Consider the following 24,905-nt stretch of genomic DNA (forward strand, 5'->3'; position numbering starts at 1 on the left):
ACAGACACTGTTACTGGGAGGTTGAGTGGAGTGATAGTGTCATGAGAGGATCGTCAAGAAAGGGAAAAGAAAGAGGAGTGTGGAGATTTGGATTTAATGATAATTCCTGTTGTTTGTATTGCTCTTCCTCCAGTTTCTTATTCTGACACAATAACAAAAAGACTGTATAGGATAGGAGTGCATGTTGATCACAGTGCAGAAACTCTGTCCTCCTACAGCATCTCTGACACAATGAGTCCAGACCACATTCACTCAATCTCTGTATCCTGGGTTTGTCATTAATCATTAGCAAAACTGAGTAGCTTATACTTTGTATGTAGATTATAGAAAGTTTACATATTGTACTGTTATATGCGAACTCTGAGCTGTATGATAAATCAGAACATATGTACATTTATTATAGGTTTATTAACAGTAAGATGTTATGGGGTCTTCTATTTTCTAATTATTGAAACAAAACTTCAGTCACTGACAATAACATGTATTATGCTCTGTATTAACGGTAAAAAAAATTATTGGATTAATTTAATAATGATTGTAAAATTTCTAAGCTACTCTTTGGCTGTGGATCTCATTCTATAATCAAGAGTCCCAATTGAGTCCCAAACACAAAGTGTGACAGATACATCAAACAATACTGGCAAAAAGAAAATGCTCTTAGATGCAGAAGGGGTTTGTACATTTATAGAATCTTTTGGGCAGGGATTTGACAAGATACCGTTGTTCGAAGGAGATCACTTGATAGCACATCTGTATCATTACACACAAAAAGAACCTTTGATGGGGTGAAATGATCTTTGGAACATTATGTAAATCTGCATTTTAGGAAGTATTTTGTTAATCTAAAAGATGATCCAGAAAAATGAGATGCGCCTGAGCTAACTTCAAGTGTCTAAATACTTGCCAATGTGATATCTGATTTTTGCTTTGTTATTATGTGGTATGGGGGATTGATGCAACAATGTAGAATGAAATATAGAAGAAAAAAAAAATGAAGTGGGGGGTATGAATTCTTTAATATATTGACAGATGCCTATTGAATAAAAATGGAGTAAAGCCACCTTACTATTTGAGTCTTAATAAAGTCATGAATTTTTACAGAACATACTGAAATTTATTGATTAATGAAAAGTATGTCATGTTTAAGACACCAAATGAGAAAATAGTGAATAATAAAAAAGTTTTACAAATGTACAAACTTACTTTAAAAAAAGACAAATCACATTTCTAACAAACTGTAAAAGACAATAAGAATAAACTCGCCATTACTTAGAGAAACATTTGTGTTTCAATATTTACATGGTGTTGCAATAGTGCCCTACAGCAGCCCCTGTCGTTTCAGATCCTCATAAGTCTTCTTGTTGACCACATTTCCACTGGAGTCTTCATATTCCTCCTGCAAGGCAATAAACAAATCATTAATTTATACAAAACTGCAGTCATTTGAAAACTTCACTAATCTTTCAACCTCCAAAAAACGTTACACATTTTTTCAAATAATAAAATAAAAATCACACAGCAAAAGCAGAATGTAGCTTAAAACCTGATGCTTGAGCCAGAGCAGAACTGTACAGGTAAAAGTGGCTCCATTGATCATAACGTCTGATTGTACTTCAGAACAACTCACCTCTGTGTCGGGCTGCCATCGCTCCAGTGCTTTCTGTGACTTCAGCTTTGACCAGACTATTTCAGAAAAAAAAGTACAAGGTTCCTTGTGTCAACCCTATCACCATCATATTTTTCCTTCATTAAAATGTGTACTTCATAAAAGAGATCATCCTTCAAACTTTTTTTTGTTACAATAGCTAGGACCAGTTTGAGTAACTTGTGAGCACAACAGCAGGCTTTGTGAGCTAAACTATTCTAACTTAGACACAACCACCACCAAAACTCTGTACCTACATGCCAATTTGAATGTTTAAATACACTTCAAAACGGTTCAACTAAAGTTCAAAACCTAACATAATACAAAAGAATTCAGCAATTTGCTAAATTTCTACAGTAATACAAAAGGGGAAACTTTTTACAAATAATTTTGTACTGTAATGTAAACTTTGACCAAGCAACATATGGCAGTGAATTATAAAGGGTAGACAGCTTTCATTCTTGTTTGTAAAGAAATTTGACAAAAGAAAACATTGTATAATGTTTCCCGCTGTAAGTGTTTTTTCGGTCTGTGTTTTATGAGTGACAAAGTGTGTTTACTGCGTGAAACCTTTGCCAGTGTTATGGAAAAATTTGTTGATTTCAGACATGTATGGAGTGTTTTGGTAGTTTTAGTGAGTTTTGAATGTGAAATTAACTGCGGTGCCAAGTTTAAAGTTGGTAGGAGAACTGTGTGAAGAGTTTTGAAAAAGTGACTTGAGAAATGTATCCTAGTGTTTGTAAAAAAAAAACTGTACAGTTGTCAACTATGTTAGCAGTTACACCTTAACACAGCTGGAGATAGAAAGATGCTTTTTTTTATCATTATTAACACTACAACATATTGTACACTCCATTAAGAACAGATCTTTTAAGAATTAGTGTACTCACGGGATACTGCATCCTCAATCTGGGTGACATTGGCAAAGTGGGCTGTATTAGGAATACCCAAACAGCGCATGCCATGTGCATGACGCCATTCCTGAAATGGAGAAAACAGATTTCACTTTGCTATCATTCACAAACTTAGTCTCACACTATTATTATTACTACTACAATTATTACACAAGACCGTCTGCATTCTCTATCTTATATCAAATTATAATAGCACATTCTCTCCCTCATATTGTAAAAGTACAGTTACATTATTTGTTAATTTGCGACTTTACATTTATATAGTTTACTATGTAGTCATAGAAATCACTAACTAAAATTAGATCCTGCTCTATAAATACATCCGTTGGTATAGAGCAATTTTTCTTGGAAACTTACTGCAAAGTGTCTTTGGAAGGCTTTGGGTCCTCTGTACGTGTAATTCCCACAGATCTCACAGTTGTAATTGATGTTCAGACCGTGCAGCTTGTACAGCCAGTATGGAATTGGCTGAAGAGAGCAGACAAAAGGCAAGGTTAAGGCCCAGCCTTAATGATCACTACAGTCTCATTACCTTTTGGACAGACTGGAATCAATTAATCATCTAAATATCTAATTTGAATGAACTTTCCTTTAGCCAAACCTTACCACTACAACAAAACCAAGCATACCTTTCCATCCCAGCCGAGTGGCAGGTTTTTGGGGTTGTATATGATCTCATTATCTTCATCTTCACTCTCACTTTCACTGGGCTGCTCTTCATCCTCCTCGTCTCGCTCCTCTCCTGTGCGCGCCTGCTTCCTCTGAACATTCTCATGGGTCAGTTGCCTTTGTTCCTACAACAAATACACGAGTTTCGAGTTATCACTCCAGAGAATTCCCAGCAACGTCCATAATAGATGTCACCTTGCCAAAACCACGCGGTAACCAGAGCAGAACACTAGCATATGCGTACTGAAGTTAATAAAATAATAATAATAATAATAATAATAAAAAAGATCTGCATTAAGTACTGTATCCCACAATTCACTGTACTTGCATCTTCCATTTCCAATGTGACAAATAAACAGAAATCATTAACATTTATCACTAAAAATGTCTGACAACAATTTTCTTTTTTAGAGATGATGCCTAATGCCAAATTAAAGACACACATATACATACGTATAGTTTTACATACATACATGCGTGTGTGTATAATATCTACATCTATATCAGAGCATGAGCATGAGCGAACTGCTAATATTTCGGAGAGCGCTTTTCTGAAGATGCCGCTCACTAAACCCAGAATGCCCTTTGTGATTTGCTGGTTCGGGAATCTGTGAAATAACCCATAGATCTAAGGTTATGGAGTTCAAATATTGTTTTAATAAAGTTGTTTAATTATACCACCTTATACAATATAGCTATTGCATAAAGCCACAAATATCTTTACTATCTATAGACATACTGTAATTTATTAGACATTAAATAGACATTTATTCTAGAAATTCATTAAAAACAGAAAGACGTATTGTTCAGGCCTTACTCAAAGGCCGTGGAAACATGGCAGTGGGTTTGTTTGTTACACACTTCAATCCATTCCACACCCGACCGTTCTTCTTGGTTTACTTATTTATTAAATCGAGGATATTGATTGAAATTAAGATACGATTTATACAAAATGAAATTCACTTGAAAGAAAAGCTTTCTAAAAAAAACAACACTTAATGAAGCAGTCAAAATCATGTCTGACCCACTCCATGTCTCCCGACATATTGCGCATCTTTTGATGTAGCCTTTTACTCAGGCTGTTTTTAAATTTTGATTTAAATGTTGATTATGAAAAGTGAGTATTATAATATTTAAACATAAATATGAAACTAATTAAGTTTTCTTTAATGGCTACAACACGTATAGTACAGTACAGAGAAATTACGCGTCGGAGTGGGATTTGAGTAAACGTCATTTTACCAATGAGTGTTCGCCTGGGCCATGAGCGATTGAGTGGAGCTTCGCTGCCATAAATGACAGTAAAAATCGGTGTTGCAGAGTATATGAAACGGTGTCACCAGTTGGCGATAAAAATAAGTATGAATTCTTACAATGCAAAAATTGTGAGAACATGAAAAAACATGAACGATGCTCAGGGCCGTTTGACAGGGCAGTGTTGCATGCAAAAATTGTGAGAACATGAAAAAACATGAACGATGCTCAGGGCCGTTTGACAGGGCAGTGTTGCATCCCAATTTAAATATTCAAGCTGAAGAAGACATGAAAGGGAAATCAATTCGTTACTTGCTGTGTGGGAAGTTTTCGGTGTGCTAACATTCTAAGCAGGCGCCTAGAAATCTGCGTCTCAGACAGTGTACAAATAGTGAAATGATCTCTCTTTCGCCCACTCTACCCACTCTATGGAACAATCTTCCTATCCAACTTAAAATGGCTTCCACTCTATCTGAGTTTAAAACAGCGCTAAAAACTCTTAAACTCTAGCTTTTAATGTGTAATCTACCTGAACTTATCTTTTAATGCACCATATTCTGATTGACGATAGTGATGTTGTTGGTTCAATGTGTATTGTGTTGTGATTATTGTACAGCACTTTGGTCGGCCAAAAGCCGGTAGTAAATGTGCTCTAGAAATAAACAAACTTGAACTCTTTCACATCTTCTTACGCTTGAACAGACATATTCAAATAAAATTGTCAAAATTGGCAAGTATCCTTTTAAACAGTCAGCTATATCTTAACTGAACGTAACCAGTTCAGAAATAAAACGCTTGTGTAGCAGTATGTTGAATCCGGGTATTAGCTCTTAAAGTGATAGCAGCCTAAGTTCTTACTGCTGTCTGTTTTTACTGTTAATCAAACAACAAAAGAATGAGTGTTCGCCTGGGCCATGAGCGATTGAGTGGAGCTTCGCTGCCATAAATGACAGTAAAAATCGGTGTTGCAGAGTATATGAAACGGTGTCACCAGTTGGCGATAAAAATAAGTATGAATTCTTACAATGCAAAAATTGTGAGAACATGAAAAAACATGAACGATGCTCAGGGCCGTTTGACAGGGCAGTGTTGCATGCAAAAATTGTGAGAACATGAAAAAACATGAACGATGCTCAGGGCCGTTTGACAGGGCAGTGTTGCATCCCAATTTAAATATTCAAGCTGAAGAAGACATGAAAGGGAAATCAATTCGTTACTTGCTGTGTGGGAAGTTTTCGGTGTGCTAACATTCTAAGCAGGCGCCTAGAAATCTGCGTCTCAGACAGTGTACAAATAGTGAAATGATCTCTCTTTCGCCCACTCTACCCACTCTATGGAACAATCTTCCTATCCAACTTAAAATGGCTTCCACTCTATCTGAGTTTAAAACAGCGCTAAAAACTCTTAAACTCTAGCTTTTAATGTGTAATCTACCTGAACTTATCTTTTAATGCACCATATTCTGATTGACGATAGTGATGTTGTTGGTTCAATGTGTATTGTGTTGTGATTATTGTACAGCACTTTGGTCGGCCAAAAGCCGGTAGTAAATGTGCTCTAGAAATAAACAAACTTGAACTCTTTCACATCTTCTTACGCTTGAACAGACATATTCAAATAAAATTGTCAAAATTGGCAAGTATCCTTTTAAACAGTCAGCTATATCTTAACTGAACGTAACCAGTTCAGAAATAAAACGCTTGTGTAGCAGTATGTTGAATCCGGGTATTAGCTCTTAAAGTGATAGCAGCCTAAGTTCTTACTGCTGTCTGTTTTTACTGTTAATCAAACAACAAAAGACAAAGAACAATCACTAATTACTCTTGACTGACTTTAATAAGGATTAATCTATGTTTTGTGGCTGGTAAAAAAATATAGATTTATGAATAACTGAATTACTTTTGCAACTTTAATAAGGATTAATCTATGTTTTGTGGCTGGTAAAAAAATATGGCCTGTACGTTTTCTTAAGTCACTGGCCACTGGCAGGTGTGGCAAAAAGATTTTAGGCCCTGTAAATATATATGCAAGTATATTTATATATAGATAATATACTGTGTATTTTAATATGCATTATAAGCACACTAGCGTTCCATTTTCAAGCAATCCATTTGTTCTCTTGCAAATTAAATATTGCTAAAATGTAGTACATGTGAAATTAGATGAGACTAAACACAAAACTACTAAAATGAAAGCAGGCAGATTTATTTACCCCCAGGATCTCCACATATTCATAAATCTGAGCTTCAAGAAAACCAATTTCCTTGTTGCGCTCTGAGTCTCTGCAGAAACAAAACAAAAAAATCAAAGTTACATTTAACGGGCAAATAATATATACAAAGTAGGGCTGGATCCAAGTAAGAACACAAATATTTTGGTAAATAAGTCCCTTGTTTAATGAACAGGGATGGGCTTACTTCTTTGGTCCCTTGGCTTTTGGGTTTTTGGCAAATAGTGAGGTGTCTAATGACTCCAGAGATTTGCCCTTAGTGCTGAACAGACGCTGTGCCCTCTCTTCTAGTGTACTACAAAGAAAACATAAAAAATAAATAAATCACACACTCTCTACCAGACATTACATTCAGATTCGAGAATCAGGGACTGTCAGTCCTATGAATCTTTTACTTAAATCCAGTTAAAAGTGAAACTAGAATTAAATAGAGTGCTACATGAGCAGGACTTTGTGTCTCTACTCACCCTCCACATTTGAGGCCTAAAGCCATGAGAGCAGACTTCAATCTGTCCAGACCCAGAGACGCCAGCTCCTACAAGAATAAAACAACAGTTCTGATATTTCAATAGAATTATTATGTGTGTGAGACAACATAAATGAAAACATTATTAACTAGAAAACAGGAGGGAAACGAAGTAAAAAAAATAATGTGATGTTTATAACAGACAAGACTAGAGAAACTGACCTCCCAGGAAGAGAAAGCAGAAAGATCCAGATGGGCTCCTGCGTGGGTCAGAGCACTACTCGTCTCTTTCTGCAACATACACATTAACAGAAAAACATCCTAATTACTTCCCCATGCACTCATTTAATAAAGGACAGCAGAACAACTTTCCTTAAATTCATAATGAGGCACCTGCCGCTGCATAAACTGGTAATTTACCCCAGGATTAGGGCGGTATATGGTATGAAGATATGGAATATGCCACATGACAGTAGTAATACAGTTGTGGTATAACCATAGCTTTATACACCTCCACAACAACAAAGCAGAAAAATAAAGACTACTCAGAAAAGTACTGTTGTAGATGATAGGCATCTCACTATCAATACAATACTTCTTTGATAACTTCCAATGGAACATCAAATGTTATCATTTCAGCAGTGATGAATATTAACTTCAATAAATGGCCACTTATGTTTGGAAAACATGCAGACACTGCTGAAACACATGTAATAAGATCTGTAAATCTCATTACTGTTGTCGCTTAAACACAAACCCACCGGCCAGCCTGGGAACATTCCATTCTCCCACTTCTTCTCAAACTCGACCAAGATCTTTCCATAGAGGTCATTCTGATCCAGGAGAGGCTTGACACGATCCGTGTATTCCTGCAGGTACTCCAACAACATCTCCAGATACCTGCAAGAGCAGAGGCATCTCACTGCTTTTGAAACACCACCAACGTCTATGGTAACATCCTAAACTGTAAAATTATATAAACAAATACATGTTTTTGACAAAAACAAGTTTTATAAAATGATAAACCTCACATTTCAGCCTTATAAACAATCATATCATATTATATATATATATATATATATATATATATATATATATATATATATATATATATATATATATATATATATATATATATATATATATTTATTTATTTATTTATTTATTTATTTATTTATTTATTTATTTATTTATTTATTTATACTACAGGGCTGTTGAATGCTTGAATCTGATTGGTTGACGAACGTTCTAAGGTGTGCATTATTTTCAGGGAAACGCACAGCTAAAGTAGTTCCAGGCAGGTCTTGACCGCATTACAGTTCCATATCACTTCGCGTAGTTAACTGTAATAACGGAAAATAGGATACAATTCATAACAAGAAAAAACATTTAGCCCCATATGCTTGATCTGCAATTTTCAATGTCTAGCTTCACAATCAATGGAAACATATGGAAACATAATCAATGGAAACAGTATATTCCTATCTATAATCAATAGAAAATTAAACTGAATATAGGCTAAATAAATGGATAGTCCTGCAGCACGGATTTTTATTGCAGATAATATAACAAATAAATAATTATTGATAGGCCTTACTTGTTAAAAGGCTTTTTTTTTTCATTTATTTGGCTAGCCTACTGTCATCTGTCAATAATAGAAAAAAAAGAATGAACAAATTAATTAAAACGAATTGAATTAATAAATAAATAATAATATTGACGCACATGCTTTTCTGTCTCATTATTGCAACATCTCTCTCTAATAACTGCATAAAGCCGAGCCGAGGACACACTTTAAGGCCGGTTATTTGATGACTGATCATGCCCAAACGCGTGTTCAGCGCGTTCAGTCTGTGTTCAAAGTCGGTGTTTAAAATATGCTGCGATGAAAACAGTCAGCGAATGTGTCAGCTAGTCGTGTGTCCCCAGCATTAGTGTGCTATCAGTGGCTCAAACCTCCGTTACTAACTCTAAAATGACGTTTTGGAATTAGCAACGGAGGCATTGGATTAGATGCGTAAGAAATTAGTCCTACATACAAGAGCGTTTTAATGACAAAAACTTTACAAACGTCTTGAAATACATAATCTGAACAATGTTTCGAGGTGTGGTAACTGTAGTATAAGCGGAATAATCTCTCCGCTTCGCGTCGTGACCGCATTACCACCTCGGGTGTGCATTATTTTTCTAATAATTCAACGGCCTGTCGTCAATTATTCCTTATATATATATATATATATATATATATATGTGTGTAAAAAATAGAACATGTTTTTAATACTTTAACTATGAGAGAGAAACAAAAAACTAAACTTGGTTAAGATATTTATCTGGACATCACTTTTGGCGACTACTGTAAATAATAATATATATTTGGTCAGAACAAAAATTGCAAATCGACTGATTAAAATACAAATTCACTCTCTGAGAGTAGGTGGCACTTATGGAAAACCAAAAATACATTCATATAACCCCAAAAACCTATGAATATGACTAAAACATTTTTTTTTTATTAATATTAAAAAAAATAAAAATAAAAAATCACCCCCATAAGTATACACACAAAAAAAGAAAAATTCACTAAATAAACACATTTAAATTCACTAAACTGATGATAAAATAAATAACTAGAGAACTGGCTGCTTAAAATCAGCTTGAAAATGCTACCTCATGAAATACACTGATATTTCATCTGTGGTTGGTCAATCGTGGAAATCTATTCTGATTGGTTGATAACTTATGGCAAGGTTAGAGAGAGGAGAATTCTAGAGCAAGAGTCTATATGCATGCCACCCCTCAGTGTGCTGCGGCCCTAAGCGGCTGCCGATATTGCCTATGACAGGATCCGACACTGTCGGCTGGCACACGCAAATCATTATCACATTCTATAATTCTACAATGACTAATTAATCACCTAAATATAGAAGTGCGAGAACCAGGGATAAGCATTTACTGAGTCTGTCTGAGACACCACCGTTATCATGAGCTCAGCTCCACGTGTAAATGAACACAGTGCTGTTTCATTCTGAAATATTTTGATCATCTCTTAACTTGATTTTTATTTCGATCAGTTGTTCAGTCCTGTTTATGGTATTTAAAATGACGAGCTTTCACCTACTTCTTATATTCAGCATTCTTCCTATCTTTAGAGATGTCAAAGAGCTGATCGAATGTTGACAGATAAGTGACATACTCCAGTTTCTAGAAAAGATCAATAGACAAAGGCATTAGAATCTTATTCAATTATTTGAAGGCAGGCAATTCAAATAAGTCAGTAAACCAAACAGCACCTCTACTCCTTTAAGATTAGTGTACTTTAAGTAGCAGTCATGGAGATCCAGGTAACGCCCATAACCTTCTTCATCAGTGAACTCCACCAGATCTGTGATCAGCAAGAAGACTGTTAATACCCGTTTACACCAAGAACAGTAACTATAACTACATTAGTGTCCACACCAAAGGATATAATTTTCTGTTTATTTTAAGTGAGCACTGCAGTTATGTCGTCTTCCACTTTAAATGCTCAAGCTCTTTAATGTTGGGTGGATTTTTATTGGCTGTCAATGTTTTATAATTTATCAACCAAAAAAAAAAAAAAAAAAGTTCTGAAAGTGATTCATCTTTTTCATTCCTTTGTGTTGTTATTGTTGTAACTGTGGTGTGGGACTTCTCTTTTAATGATTAGACCATACAAACTAAATCAAACTACAAAAAATAAAAATAATAATACTTATATAATATTTAGGGTTAAAGGGCACCTATTATGACTCTTTTCACAAGATGTTAAATAAGTCTCTGATGTCCCCAGAGTATGTATGTGAAGTTTTAGCTCAAAATACCCAACAGATAATTTTTTACAGCATGTTTAAATTGTCATTTTTTGGGCCTCAGAAAAACGTGCTGTTTTAGTGTGTATCCCTTTAAATGCAAATTAACTGCTGCTGCACGGCCCAGGGGGCGGAGCCTCACGAGGTTCGCGCTCAGAAGAACCAGGACAATCTCAACAGAAACTCTCAGTTGCGGTGTTCATTTCGACTCGGAGTCGGACAATAATGCCCCTCAGAGCCAGAGAATATATGCTGTATAGAGATAGAACAGGTATAGTTTAGTTTAATTATGGTTATAATTTATTTGTCATCTGCTTTTATCCACTATTTAATACAAGCCTGCTGTAGCAAACCCCGTCCGAATGATGACCAAAATATACTGGTGAGTTCAGTGAAGTTTATTGTACATCACACAAAAGATGAGCATTAGTTTTACTCCAGAGAATCACAGTAAGAGCTGAATAAACAGTATAAGATGTGAGCATTAAAGTCTTATCCATAAACCAGGGCTCTACAGTGCGCCCATTTCACTCGCACATGCGAGTAAATATTTCGGCGTGCGAATGTGAAAAAATATTTGGGCGCACTCGTGTGAGTGACACTGAAACAGCTGCAAATACATCATCATGAGGAGGGGCAGCAGGGCTCTACAGTGCGAGTAATTCACTCGCATTTGCGCCTAAAAATAGTTATGTGCGAACTTGAAAAAATTATTTACGTGTGACGGGCTGTTCTCAATACACTGAACAACAGCGCGATGAAGCGAAACATACCACTGATTTCATATGGAAAGCAAGCAAGCGGACGAGGACGGGGCACGACTGCGCGATGTGAACATGACGCGCTTAACTTTATTCAAATAGCGACGATTCGCAACCAATGAGCCAATCACTGAAATAGTGTGGGAATGTGCGGGAACTGCTGGATTTTAAGTGAAAGAGTCAAGTGACTCCTCCTAACAGTGCTAAAAATAAACGTGTGAGAGCGTGTTATTGGCTATATGTCATGTTATAGCCAGATATGTTGACGCTACTGCAACACGCATCACGACAGATGAGCGATCTATTGATCAAGCCAACGCGCAAACTGCCGCAAATGAAAGTGAAAGTAAGTTGTAGACCCTCAACACACAATCATATTCATTAATAGTAAAGAAACGAAATATTAGGCTAACGTACCAGTGCTGCTGTCGCGCTCTCTTATCGCTGATTTTGAAATGAGCTTATGATCAATAAAATGCAGCTCATATCTGTTGCTTTTGGTGACGTGAACTCTGCATAGGCCTACATTAAATCTGCATATTGCACGGGAATATAAGATCCGATTTATTTATTTATCAGTTTTGCGAAAACACACAATGGAATCGTTTTGCTTTTGATCAGTTAAAACTAGTGGTGGGCCGTTATCGGCGTTAACGCGCTGCGTTAACGCGAGACTCTTATCGCGCGATAAAAAAAATATCGCCGTTAATCTATTCTCCAAGTTGGGTTGGGAGCGTTGGGAGCTGGCTCAAGCTACACAAGCTATGATGACGCAATCTACCCGCGGCCGCGAGGAACACCCGGCTGCAACGCATCATATTCGTCGTCATCTTAAGTAAACACGGCTGAAAGTGAAAGCTGGTGTAAAAGATCCGTGCAACATCCATTATTTGGACTTGGTTTGTATTTAAGCCGTCCGACGTAGACTGTGTGGTGTAACAGTTCGGTAAGTTAACACACGACTAATCAGTTGTTGCACCAAAAACTGTGACCCATCAGATTCTGTGACCCAAGAGGGCGCTGCTGCACATCAAAATGTGTGACCTCACTATAACTGCCTAATAAATGAGTCAAACTTCAAAATACTGTTTTAGGGTTGATATAGCATTCCTTCAGACTAATATAGACACATGTTTAATTATTTAGAGACATCACAGACCCAGTACCACATAGGTCACAATATATGATAGGTCACAAAATATGATAGACAGCTGTCAAAATGTGTGACCTCACTGTAACTGCCTAATAAATGAGTCAAACTTCAAAATACTGTTTTAGGGTTGATATAGCATCCATTCAGACTAATATAGACACATGTTTTATTAATTAGAGTCATCACAGACTCAGTACCACATAGGTCACAATATATGATCACAATATATGATAGGCAGCTATCAAAATGTGTGACCTCATAAGATGTGCAGCAGCGCCCTCAAAACGAAACATATAACTGAATACCAGCGCGCGCGTATTATTCCCAATATATCTTAGTGAGTGGTGTAGCACATAATCTCTTTTTATTAAAAGCGCCCGATTTTAAGAATCGTTGTTGTGTTTCTTTTTAACTGAAAAGACATCAGTTAGACAATATTCTAATTTTAAATGTGGGGTTTCATAAGCTCCAAGCCATAATAAACATTAGACCTACTTAAGTCTCTGCAGCTAGTGTACTTAAATTTTATTTATCTGCAAAATTATGTTGTATACTTACAGTTTTGCACAATATATGTTCTCAAAACTACATACACCCTTTCAAAAAAAACAACAACAAAAAAAACATTTAGCAGTTGTTTAGCAGGGTCTGTGTAACCTGTTCTGAAATGGTTTTATTATAATATCGTTATCGCAAGAGGCTGCAATGTATATCACAATATGTATTTTAGGCCATATCGCCCATCCCTAATTGATAGCCTATAGTAGTTGATAATAACATAGGCCTACCTAATGTTGCCTACGGACGGTAACAGTACAGTAGTTAACCTTTTACAGTCTATGAGTAGAACAGCTTTCTCAAGCAGTTTGTGATGCATTTTGGAAACAGGAGATGAGCACCTGGTCTAATGCGCCACCTGGCTTGAGAAACCCGTTCTCAAAGACTTACTTTTATAGTCATTATTTGGATAGCACACATACTCTGAATGCCTTCGGCAGAATTCAAATGAGCCATTTTAATCTAGATTAATCTAGATTAATTTCAAAATTAATCTAGATTAATCTAGATTAAAAAAATTAATCTATGCCCACCTCTAGTTAAAACGCATGAAGTGACCAGGTGTAAACAGGCCCCTACACCATAAAAGCAGTAAACACTAAGTAAGCTAGATACGCAACACAGTATGATGCCTATAGTCATCATCTCAAAAGACCAAGGGCAAAAAAAAAAAAAAAAAAAAAAAAACAAAGGAACTCCCGCACACTATCAATACTTGCAAATGAGTATCAAAATTGTATTAGCAACGTTTAGGTCTCAAAAAAAGACTAAGTTACGACCAAAACAGTCGACACTGAGGCAAAAACTCATTTTTGAGGACAACTTAATGTAGCCTACTGCAAGTACTGCAAAGGAAAAAAGGCATTTGTTTTGTTTTTAGCACTTTATACTTTATTGAGGTGTTCATTATTTTATATATTTTGAAGTAGGCTAAAACTAATAATTGCATAATTATTAAACAGATAGTTCACCCAAAAGAGAAAATTCTGTCATTTATTACTCTCCATCATGTCGTTCCAAACCCGTAAGACTTTCACTCATCTTCGGAACACAAATGAAGAACTTTTTGATGAAACTGAGAGATTTCTTTCCCTCCATTGACAGCCTACACAACTACCACTTTAATGCTTCGAAAAAAAGTTCATAAAAAGATCATAAAACTAATCCATATGAACTGAGCAGTTTAATCAACTTTTTTCACTGTGCTCCTATATTTCTTTGTGTGCTCCTAAATTCTTTAAATTCTAAACACATGTGCTCCTTGGGAAAAAAGTTAGCGTAGAGCCCTGTAAACTCTCTCTCTCTCCCTTTCATTATCATCTACGTACACAGCAAAGTACACAAAACACTCGTTACAACTAACAGTAAACAAATATATACACACCTTTTCAGTGGGTGCTAAATAAACTGGTAAACCTTACATCCGTAAAACGACTCGATGAGCTGTGATAAAGAGCGCGCTCTCACTTTCATTTCTGCCGTGATCAGTAACGTTAGTCCTGTCGCTCTGGAGACTGTAAGCTGGATCACAAACAGTACTGATCCATCCTCGAGTAACAACGAGATTAAATGAAGACTGCTATGTTCATTCTTACATCCAACAACTAACACACCTGCAGTGTTTCCCACAGAATTTGATTCTATTTGCGGTGGTGTGGTGTTTGGGGGGGGGGGGGGGGGGGGGGGGGGGTGATTAAGTTAAATTATATATATATATATATATATATATATATATATATATATATATATATATATATATATACACACACACACAGGTGCTGGTCATATAATTAGAATATCATCAAAAAGTTTATTTATTTCAGTAATTCCGTTAAAAAGGTGAAACTTGTATATTATATAGACTCATTACATGCAAAGTGAGATATCTCAAGCCTTTATTTGTTATAATTTTGATGATTATAGCTTACAGCTTGTGAAAACCACAAAATCAAAATCTCAGAAAATTAGAATATTACATGAAATCACACAGTAATTACACAGTAATCCCATGGTCAAAAAATGAAGGAAGCATCTCCATAAAGCTTGTCTGCTGAAGGAAGCATGAAGTGCTCTGGAAATGTCCTGTTAGACGACTGCGTTGAGTGGACAGCACAGTGGACCAACACCAGCCGATGACATGGCTCCCCAAACCAACACAGACTGTGGAAACTTCACACTGGACTTCAAGCATCTTGGATTGTGTGCCTCTCCATTCTTCCTCCAGACTCTGGGACCTTGGTTTCCAAATGAGATGCAAAATTTGCTCTCATCAGAAAAGAGGACTTTGGTCCACTGTGCTTTATTAAATCCAGAGTCAACGCAGCCGTCTACCAGGACATTTTCAGAGCACTTCATGCTTCCTTCATTTTCCAGCAGGATTTGCACCTGCCCACACTGTCAAAAGAACCAAAACCTGGTTCAATGACCATGGGATTACTGTGTAATTACTGTGTGATTTCATGTAATATTCTAATTCTAATAGAGATTTTGATTTTGTGGTTTTCACAAGCTGTAAGCCATAATCATCAAAATTATAACAAATAAAGGCTTGAGATATCTCACTTTGCATGTAATGAGTCTATATAATATACAAGTTTCACCTTTTTAACGGAATTACTGAAATAAATAAACTTTTTGATGATATTCTATTTATATGCCCAGCACCTACATGTATGTATGTATATATATATATATCTATATATATTAGAGCCCGACCGATATATCGGCGGGCCGATATTATCGGCCGATATTAGGCATTTTCCAAACTATCGGTATCGGCATTTATAATGGCCGATAAATGAATATTTAAAAAATAAAATAAAAGCAGCTAGGGCTGGACCCAAATATTCGAATATTCGTTCGGTGGGTTGGTATTCGATTTGAAAATTTGACATTTGAATATTCGTTTTCTTTTTTTCTTTTTTTTGCACACCTGGGATCCCCCGCGAAACTGTTCTCATTCGCGCTTGAATAAGGCCGGCGACACACTGGCTGCGTGGCGTGAGCGTCTCAGCTGCGTGGCATGTCCGTTTTTATTTCGGCTCCCATGTTAACAGGTTGGAGTTTGCACACTGCCTGTGTGAGACACGCGTCTAAAATGCGGCTCAAGCCACGCGGAAAGGCTAGAGCGCAGAACAGCGGAGTTTGTATGGACCGAAGTGCATGCCTGAGCTTGTGTTTTGGGTTAAGCTGCGTTGCTTTGACATTGTGGAAAATAGAATAATAGTAGAAACAGAATGTATTAGCCTTTTTACCCCTTATTATCAATTTAAATTAATCTCGTTTTTAATTTAACTTAATTTCGTTTTTCTTTATTTAAATTTCGTTTTTCTTTATTTAAATTTCGTTTTTTCTTTATTTAAATTTCTTTTTTCTTTATTTAAATTTCATTTTTCTTTATTTAAATTTCGTTTTTTCTTTATTTAAATTTCGTTTTCCTTTATTTAAATTTCGTTTTTCTTTATTTAAATTTCGTTTCTCTTTATTTAAATCTACCCTTTACTGTGTCAGTAATTTGTTAGTCAGAAAAATATTAGACTACCTTAAAAGTATTGCTTAATTTAACAGACGTGTGCGTTTTATATCACTAGTGCAGTGTCCGTTCTCGGAGCATAATGGATGGCATTGCTTTATTTCGTTTTCAAATACATTTAAGAGAAAAGACTTGTCAAGAAGCTTATTTTATTAATTTCATTTATATAACTTTTGGTTCTTCTTTGTTTTTATTATTCGGGCAACAAGTTTGTTTTTGGACATTTGTTTTCTTTTTAAATTGCTGTTGGTCATTTGATTGACTGTTTAAAACACAATAGATATCATCAATGCACTTTTTGGATAAAACTGCGGTGTATTTTGGCCATGATCAATGCATTGTCACTTAAATTCAGTGTAAGCGGCGCAGCAAAAATAGACTCGGCACCGAAACCCCCGCTGCACTGCTGTTCACGCGACGCTCCTGCTGAGCAGCTCCCGGTGTGAATGCACTCATTGATTAACATGGACGCCGAAAAAAATACTCGCTGCTCACGCGCCAGCCCTGCCCGCATGAGGTGCACTGCTTCCCGCTCGCGCTGTTCTGTAGTTTACTAAAAGTTTATTAATTCTGAACGTGTGGCGTCTCGCGTGTCCATCTATAGGCTATTGCACCAAATGCGACACTACACTCCCTTGTGAAGTCGATTGGATGAACGGTTCTCGAAATAATCAAAATGCAAACGGACATTTGACAGACTCTTTTATCAAAAGCGACTTACATTGCATTTCAAGGTAGGCTACACATTTACAATCTTATCAGTTCTTGCTTTGAACCCATGACCACACACACACACACGGAATGACCTTTGTCTTGTTTAATAATAATACAAATGATGATGATAATAATCATCATCATTGATTTTTTTTTATTATTACTGTCAATATTAATAATAATCGTTTTTTTTTTTTTTTTTTTTTTCATAGGTTGTTTTTATATCTTAAGTTTGTATTTTTATATATTATATTTATCAGAACTGTTACGCGTTTCTGGATTTTTTAAAAATATATATATCGGCCGATATATCGGAATATCGGATTTTTAAATCACCAAATATTTGTATCGGTATCGGCCTTAAAAATCCTTTATCGGTCGGGCTCTAATATATATATATATATATATATATATATATATACACATATATATACAGGGTTTTTCTTGGCTCAAAATGAGGCAGAGGTGGTAAAATCCTAATAATGTATTTCAATAATAAGGTAATTAAATTAGTTTTTTTCATAGATCATCATATAGCCTAATGTGTTTCCCACATCATTTTTGTGGGTGGAGCTTGGTAGCTCTAGGGGGGTCCGGGGGGGCAAGAAAATTTTGTACATTTTAAAGATAAATTCATTAATCTGGTGCACTTTGAGTCACCCGAATCCACTATTAAAAATACATAATCCACCCGCAAACCGCCCATATTCTTTGATTTAGATATCTGAATCTGATCATCACATTACAATTATTCAAATTCTCAGTGTTAAGCATGATAACATGGTAACATATCACATTGAAGTTGGCTAATTAAAAAAGAACATTTATTTAAAATAAAAGTTCTTCTTTTGCCAAAATTACATTTCCTTAATAGCCTAAACAGAGACTTTACTCCCTTCAAACTTAAATTGTCAATGTTTCATTACATCACTGTTTGAAAACACTCGGAATAATTTTTTGTACCTTTATAAAAGGCATTTTTTCCCTAAATGTTTGCTCCATCTTTCATTTCAAAGTCTTAAATTTGATCAATATATTAAATTAAAATAATAAGCCACTAGGCTGTTACCAATCAAATTAAATAATTTACATTGAAAAATTATAACTGTATTAAATGAGATTATTTTAAATACTTTTGAATATACAAATAAGGAATGTTGAAAAGAATGATACTTTATGAAACTAAACCGCCAGTAGGAGGCGGCAGGCGACCTTCTTAATGAGCGAGTCATTGAGTCATTCATTCAAACGATTCGTTCAATCGGCTGATTTATTCAGAATGAAGCAGTTTATGAATAGTTAATTGAATCTTTGACTCAACCGATTCGTTCAAAACGCTGAATCATTCAGTAATGCTGAATCATTCACTTAGCCTGTGAGATGCGCTATGGTTCTGCTGTGATCTTTGTTTGGAACTATTTTCGCTGCTGAAACAGAACAAAAGCAGTAATTGCGTCTAAAATGTAAGTGACTTAATTTTAACTATTTGTTTATTGAACTGTTATGAAATCAGTCTCTGTTTCAATCTTGATGGCATTCAGGAAAACAGCTCTCTGGTCATGTGTAGCCTAGGCCCTAGGCTATATATTGTTTCTTAACTATAATATGTTATAAATAACTGCGTGAGCCTCAACAGCGCAACTTTGTTACCGTCAGTACATTAGGTAGGACTATATTATTATCAACTATATAGGCTATCAATCGCCTCTTACATTAAATGAAATAAAACAGAATCATCCTCACGGTTTCGGTGATTCCCTAGTTATTTTTTATTTTATATTAAAAATTGTTTTAATCAGGGCATTTGTCCGGATTGGCTACAATTCTCTCTCACTTTTCCCTTCAAAAAAAAGAAAAAAAACACACGTGTCCCGGACACAGTCTATGGTCCCGGACAAGCGTTATTGTCGAGCCCTGATATGTTTTCCTTGATTTGTTTTCCCTGAAGAGAATTACGTTGTTGAAAACGAAAGTAAAAGAGTCACGCACGTTCATTGCGTTTTACCGTGATGAGAGTTCCGTGTCTTTATTAAACTCAACACATTATAATGATTTATCTGTCATCCACCCTCGATTAATTGGAATGGAATATTTTTATTACTTGGCCCGCCCGACCCGCGGATTATCCGCGTAGCACTATACGTTTTGAAAATGGACACAAGCGGTAACCGCAATAGAACCGTCACGCTGGGAAAAGTGTATCTGACCATGACTGTCTGTCCGAGTTTTGTCGAGAGCAACAGTGTTCATTACTAACCATTCAACTCCGGATTGATTCTGGAATCTTCGCTGGGGGAATAAGCATTAAGCACCGGCAACAATCCGTCCGCTAACTAACGCATGCTCATGTTTTGATTCAGATCGTGCTCGAAGAGGAGGGGCTAGTCGTGCCTCCGTTGTCATTTTGTGAGAGAGAGAGGGAACAAGCAGCGCGCAGCTCTACAATAAAATAAAATTTTACCTATATTAAAAAAAAAATCTGAATCAATTCGTGGCGGTCAGCGTTGATATTGTGGCGGGCCGCCACAAATTAATGAATGTATGGGAAACCCTGCACCTCAATCACTTAGGAGACATTCTTGTCTACAGCTGCTCAAGCGTCGAACAATGGCGGACTCTGTGTCCAGCTCACTCAGGGCGGGTCTATGCTCAAACTGAAGTGTCAATCAACCGTCGTGGGAGGGGCCTGTGCAATTCTACGTCACATTGCACCGAATCTGAGAACAGCTCATTCTGAGACAGTGCTTATGATTTATTGAGATTGTAAAAAAACCACTGGGTGGATTTTTATCATTCTAGGGTGGTTTTGCTCACACACTGCCAACACACATTTATGTTCAAACACCATGTAAAAGTGAATTTTGCATAATAGGTGCCCTTTAATTCCTAATCACTGTAGATATTATAATGTTCTATAACATGCAATCACATAAGTGATGATTGCCTTAGCAAACACCACTTACAGTACTCAAGACTTACTTTGTGCCTCCTCACTAGGGTTGTCTTTGGCTTTCATGAGCTCTTCAAACTCCACTGACATGGGCACACAGATCTGGCAATGACAAAAACAAGTAGAGTGTATATTTTGCAAAATCATGCAATTCAGAACAGAGTGAGAGTGAAAGACAGCAAATTCAGGTCTACCTCATTAGGGTGTTTTCTGTGGAATTCCTTGATCTGTTTGAGTCGGTTGTAGAATTCAGCAAACTCATTTGGACCTGATATTGCATTTAGCTCATCCTTTCTCATTCTGAAGAACAGACACACAACACAGCCATGTGATCAAAGAAAATAAGGCAAGATATATTTCTGAACAGATTAACATGTCCTCGAGAATGTTTTACCCATCTTTGTCTTCATACAAGTCTCTGAGGTTTGCGCTCACTTCCATGTACCTCTGCGTGTATTAAATAACAAACATATCAGGTAAGTTATATGACTTTAAAAGACTTCCATGACTGTGACATTGAGAATTATTTGTAGGAAACCAAAGAATGTAATGGCACAAAAGAACAGATGAATCTTACATCCAGCATAGCTCTCACTCGATGATCAGAGTTGATCTGGTCTCTCAGCTGTTGAACAGAAAAGGGAACATTTATCCAGTGACTACAACCAATCAGATATTAGAACTTATAATATTTATATAATGCTTGTGAAGATGGCAGAAATTACAAAAACATACAACGGTGTGACAGTTTCCAAATGAAACAAATAGTTTCAAGGAATCATATCAGGAAAACATGATGAAAACATTTTTCTTGCTTACATGGGGTGACAGCACCATGGTACATTGATGTTATGTATCCAATGGTAATTCTATATTTAATTGTGAAGTTCAAGTTCTGTTTGTAAATGTTGAAACATTTGAAGGTACTTCAAAATACCATGGTAGTATTGTTAAAAAAAAATTAAACGGTACAGTAGTAAAAGCAGACTACGTTTCATGCATTAACGTTAGCATAATTTAAACTCATTCACAGATCTGTAAGATTACCGTGTTTTTTTTCGTCAGCATCTCCTTCGTTTTTGCGTCCATAAGTCTCTCTTTCTCCTCATGGTATCGACGCTGTTGCTCTAAAATCGTTTCCATTGTGATTTATTAATTTCAAAGTACCTGGTTTATTCAATTGTTGTTTAGTTTAGCCTGCGTACGCGCGTGCAACGTACAAAAGGAAATCGATCCCGAGCTTATTTCAGTCGGCCGGAAACATGAATGAGAGAATAAAGGTTCCGACATCACACCAACACTGAATGACACAATCCATTTTAGTATTGGAAGGCGATATATATATATAAATTACTTGATATCATAATAATACCACTTAATGCATCTTTTCTGAGAATGTCATTTGAGAGACACATTACCATTCTAGATAATTAAAAACAAATAACATTTAGAATATTTCATCACATCACAACGGCCACTATTCCGCTGTAATTCAAACGATTCACTCTAGGGCTGTTTGATCTTTCAATCATTGTTTATTCTTAAGAAAAAAGGGTGGCAACGTAAATTATTTTAATAAATCGTGTAATATAAAACACCCTATGATTTATAGAGTCAACGACAAAATATCTTTACACTTACCAATCAAAATAGGTCTATATTATAATTAAATTAATTGAGTCTACTCCGTAGGCTATAGCCTACATTTCCGAAAAGACGACTTTCTTAACCAACAGAGAACATGTCTTCCTGGAAACGTTCTGGGAACCAAATGCTAACGTTGCCAAAACGTTCAGGTAACTAAAAGGCATTTTGCAGACTGTCATTTAAAATGTATATCGGGAAAGAAACGAAAGAAACCTACAATTCTCGGGACAGCAGCATGTGTCCAAATTTAAATCTTAACCGTTCTATTTCATCAGAAACGATCTGTAAACAGGGCTTTAAGTGTAAAATACTGAACTTGTCCTTTAGCTCAGAGTTAATATGGCCGCTTGTGTTTTCGGTACACTCATTTGGCCAGCAGAGGTCCTCCGCGTTTGTGTTTCCCCCCATTTCCTTACCTGAATGTGGGATTTAGGTGTATTATGTTTAAATAAATCTACACTACACTAACATCCTAAGTTCACACACTTGAATTGCTGTTGATGTCTATTTAAGGGTCATTCTATATTTAGGGGTAGCCTACATCTCATGTCCATGGACTCATCATTTTTTTTAAAAATCATGAACTTTTCACTTCAATCAATGATCACTTTTACATCAGGGGACATTTCTAATTCATTTAATACAAAAATCCAACAGATACCCATCTTTTATCTTGCAAAAATGGCATATTCTATAGCCTACTGGAAGTTGCTGTTTTTGTGCTGTCCGATTTGGTAAATGTGAGATTTTACTCTTCAGATTAGCTCTAGAATGCATGTTTCTGTATATATTTCTTATAAATATTTGTCCAAAATAATCATTAACTTGTGAGAAAGGTGTTTAAAAAAATATTTTGCTCATGCATCTACATTTAATCATCCATTTTGTGCATGTCCGAGAAATCAGTGTCAACTGTGTTACTCCCTATAAAACCCCCTATAAATCAGCAATGGTTTGTTACAAAGTCACATGTCCAACATCACTGTGATGCAATTCCTTTTTTGGAGGGAAATGTTAAGACAGTGTGGTAAATCATAACTTCTCCTCTTCAATATATTATCTATATTATTGTCTGCGCATAGAGTAGATTAATTGACCGTCAACTGTGTTATCAACATGTTCTGGTAAACTTACGTCACATGTTATATTTATAAATGTGTAGAGAAAGAATATAAAAACATAAGTTAATCAAGGTCAACTACTAACTAGTCCAAGGCCAAGTTACCAATGTAGTGATGTTAAATAGAGATAATAGGGATTTTTTTCTTACATATGAGAGCGTAACATTTTATCCAAGTACTTCAAACGAATTAAACTTGATACCTATTTTCTGGGTAACATTAAGAATATCTCTATAGATTGTTGCAACACCACCGCCACGACCAATCAGACGGGGCTCATGCTTATAACAGTACCCTGATGGAGTAGACTCATTAAGACCGAAATAATCATTTGGTTTAAGCCAGGTTTCAGTAAGGCAAAGTACATCGATGCTATTATCTGTGACTATTTAATTTACAATAACTGCCTTAGGTGTGAGTGATCTAATGTTTAGAAGACCTAGCTTTAGTAATTGTTTTTGTTCACTAATAGCGAGATTTTCTGTTTTAATAACAATTAGATTTTTCCTAGATCCTGCAGTAAATTTATTATTTGATCGCACTAAACGAGGAATAGACACAGTTTCTATGCAATGTTCTACACTAGTATTTAGGCTATATCAATTAAGTTGGTGCAGCAGAGACTGTAATTTGGACTTTTGGTTACTAGTCAAGCGGTATTTAACATCTTGGAGATGTTATCAGACAGAAGATCTGCTCCGATTCTACTTGGGTGTAAGCCATCAGCACGGAAGAGCCTAGGACGTTCCCAAAACAGATTCCAATTATTTACAACACAGTTGACAAGGATTAACACATTTGACAATGTTGGCAATTCAGTTTCAATTTATGCTCACGCTACATTATATGGAAATTACATTTACATTACACAAAATTAAAAAAAAATCTAAAACCATGCCTAAAACCATGATTTGCATTACAATGGATAAACTTAACTGATCTCATCACGGCCACACTTTCTATGAACTTAGTATCCATAACATAATATACACATTATATATATTTGTCAAGGGTTATAAAGCATTCATAATTCCTCATGATTGACTTAAACCTATATATTATTTTAGATTTGACACATGTCTATTTCTGCTTAGTCATGACTGATCAGTCCTTACAACCTGAAGTGTCATAATGCATTATAAAACTTAATTTACCTTGATAATAATATAAAATATTCATTAATCTTTTTTTAACTGAACTCTTTGCTTAATTGCTTGTTACTTACATTTGTTGAATAAAAATAAATTTATCATCTTAAAGAAAGTTTTCTCTTTTCCTTCTAATGTGTCCTGTCAACGGTGTTACTCCTGTCAACTGTGTTACTTTCTCTGTCAACTGTGTTATGTGTGGTTTTTATGTCATAAATCTTTTAAATGTGAACTAAACCGTCAGAAAAATAGATTGGGATATCTCTGGAGATGGAAATCTTGGGTAAGGATGATGAATAATACTAAATTCAGCATA

At 35.8% G+C, this 24,905-nt stretch overlaps 1 protein-coding gene across 1 annotated transcript; it reads right to left on the reverse strand.

The window, feature by feature from the left end:
* Nucleotides 1-997: 997 nt before the first annotated feature.
* On the reverse strand, nucleotides 998-22,661 carry sf3a3 (splicing factor 3a, subunit 3). The gene is made up of 17 exons (XM_079878080.1): nucleotides 21,721-22,661; nucleotides 21,251-21,298; nucleotides 21,068-21,120; nucleotides 20,868-20,973; nucleotides 20,703-20,775; nucleotides 10,469-10,560; nucleotides 10,297-10,379; nucleotides 7,940-8,078; nucleotides 7,401-7,469; nucleotides 7,180-7,247; nucleotides 6,900-7,007; nucleotides 6,695-6,764; nucleotides 3,189-3,353; nucleotides 2,917-3,027; nucleotides 2,536-2,626; nucleotides 1,628-1,683; nucleotides 998-1,396 (listed from the first exon to the last, which is right to left on the reverse strand). Exons 1-17 carry the CDS (start codon nucleotides 21,814-21,816, stop codon nucleotides 1,319-1,321), a joined length of 1,506 nt encoding a protein of 501 aa, XP_079734206.1. The 5' UTR covers nucleotides 21,817-22,661; the 3' UTR covers nucleotides 998-1,318.
* Nucleotides 22,662-24,905: the final 2,244 nt, after the last annotated feature.

Source organism: Squalius cephalus (assembly GCF_949319135.1).
Source record: "Squalius cephalus genome assembly, chromosome: 8".
In the NCBI taxonomy this organism is placed as follows: Eukaryota; Metazoa; Chordata; class Actinopteri; order Cypriniformes; family Leuciscidae; genus Squalius; species Squalius cephalus.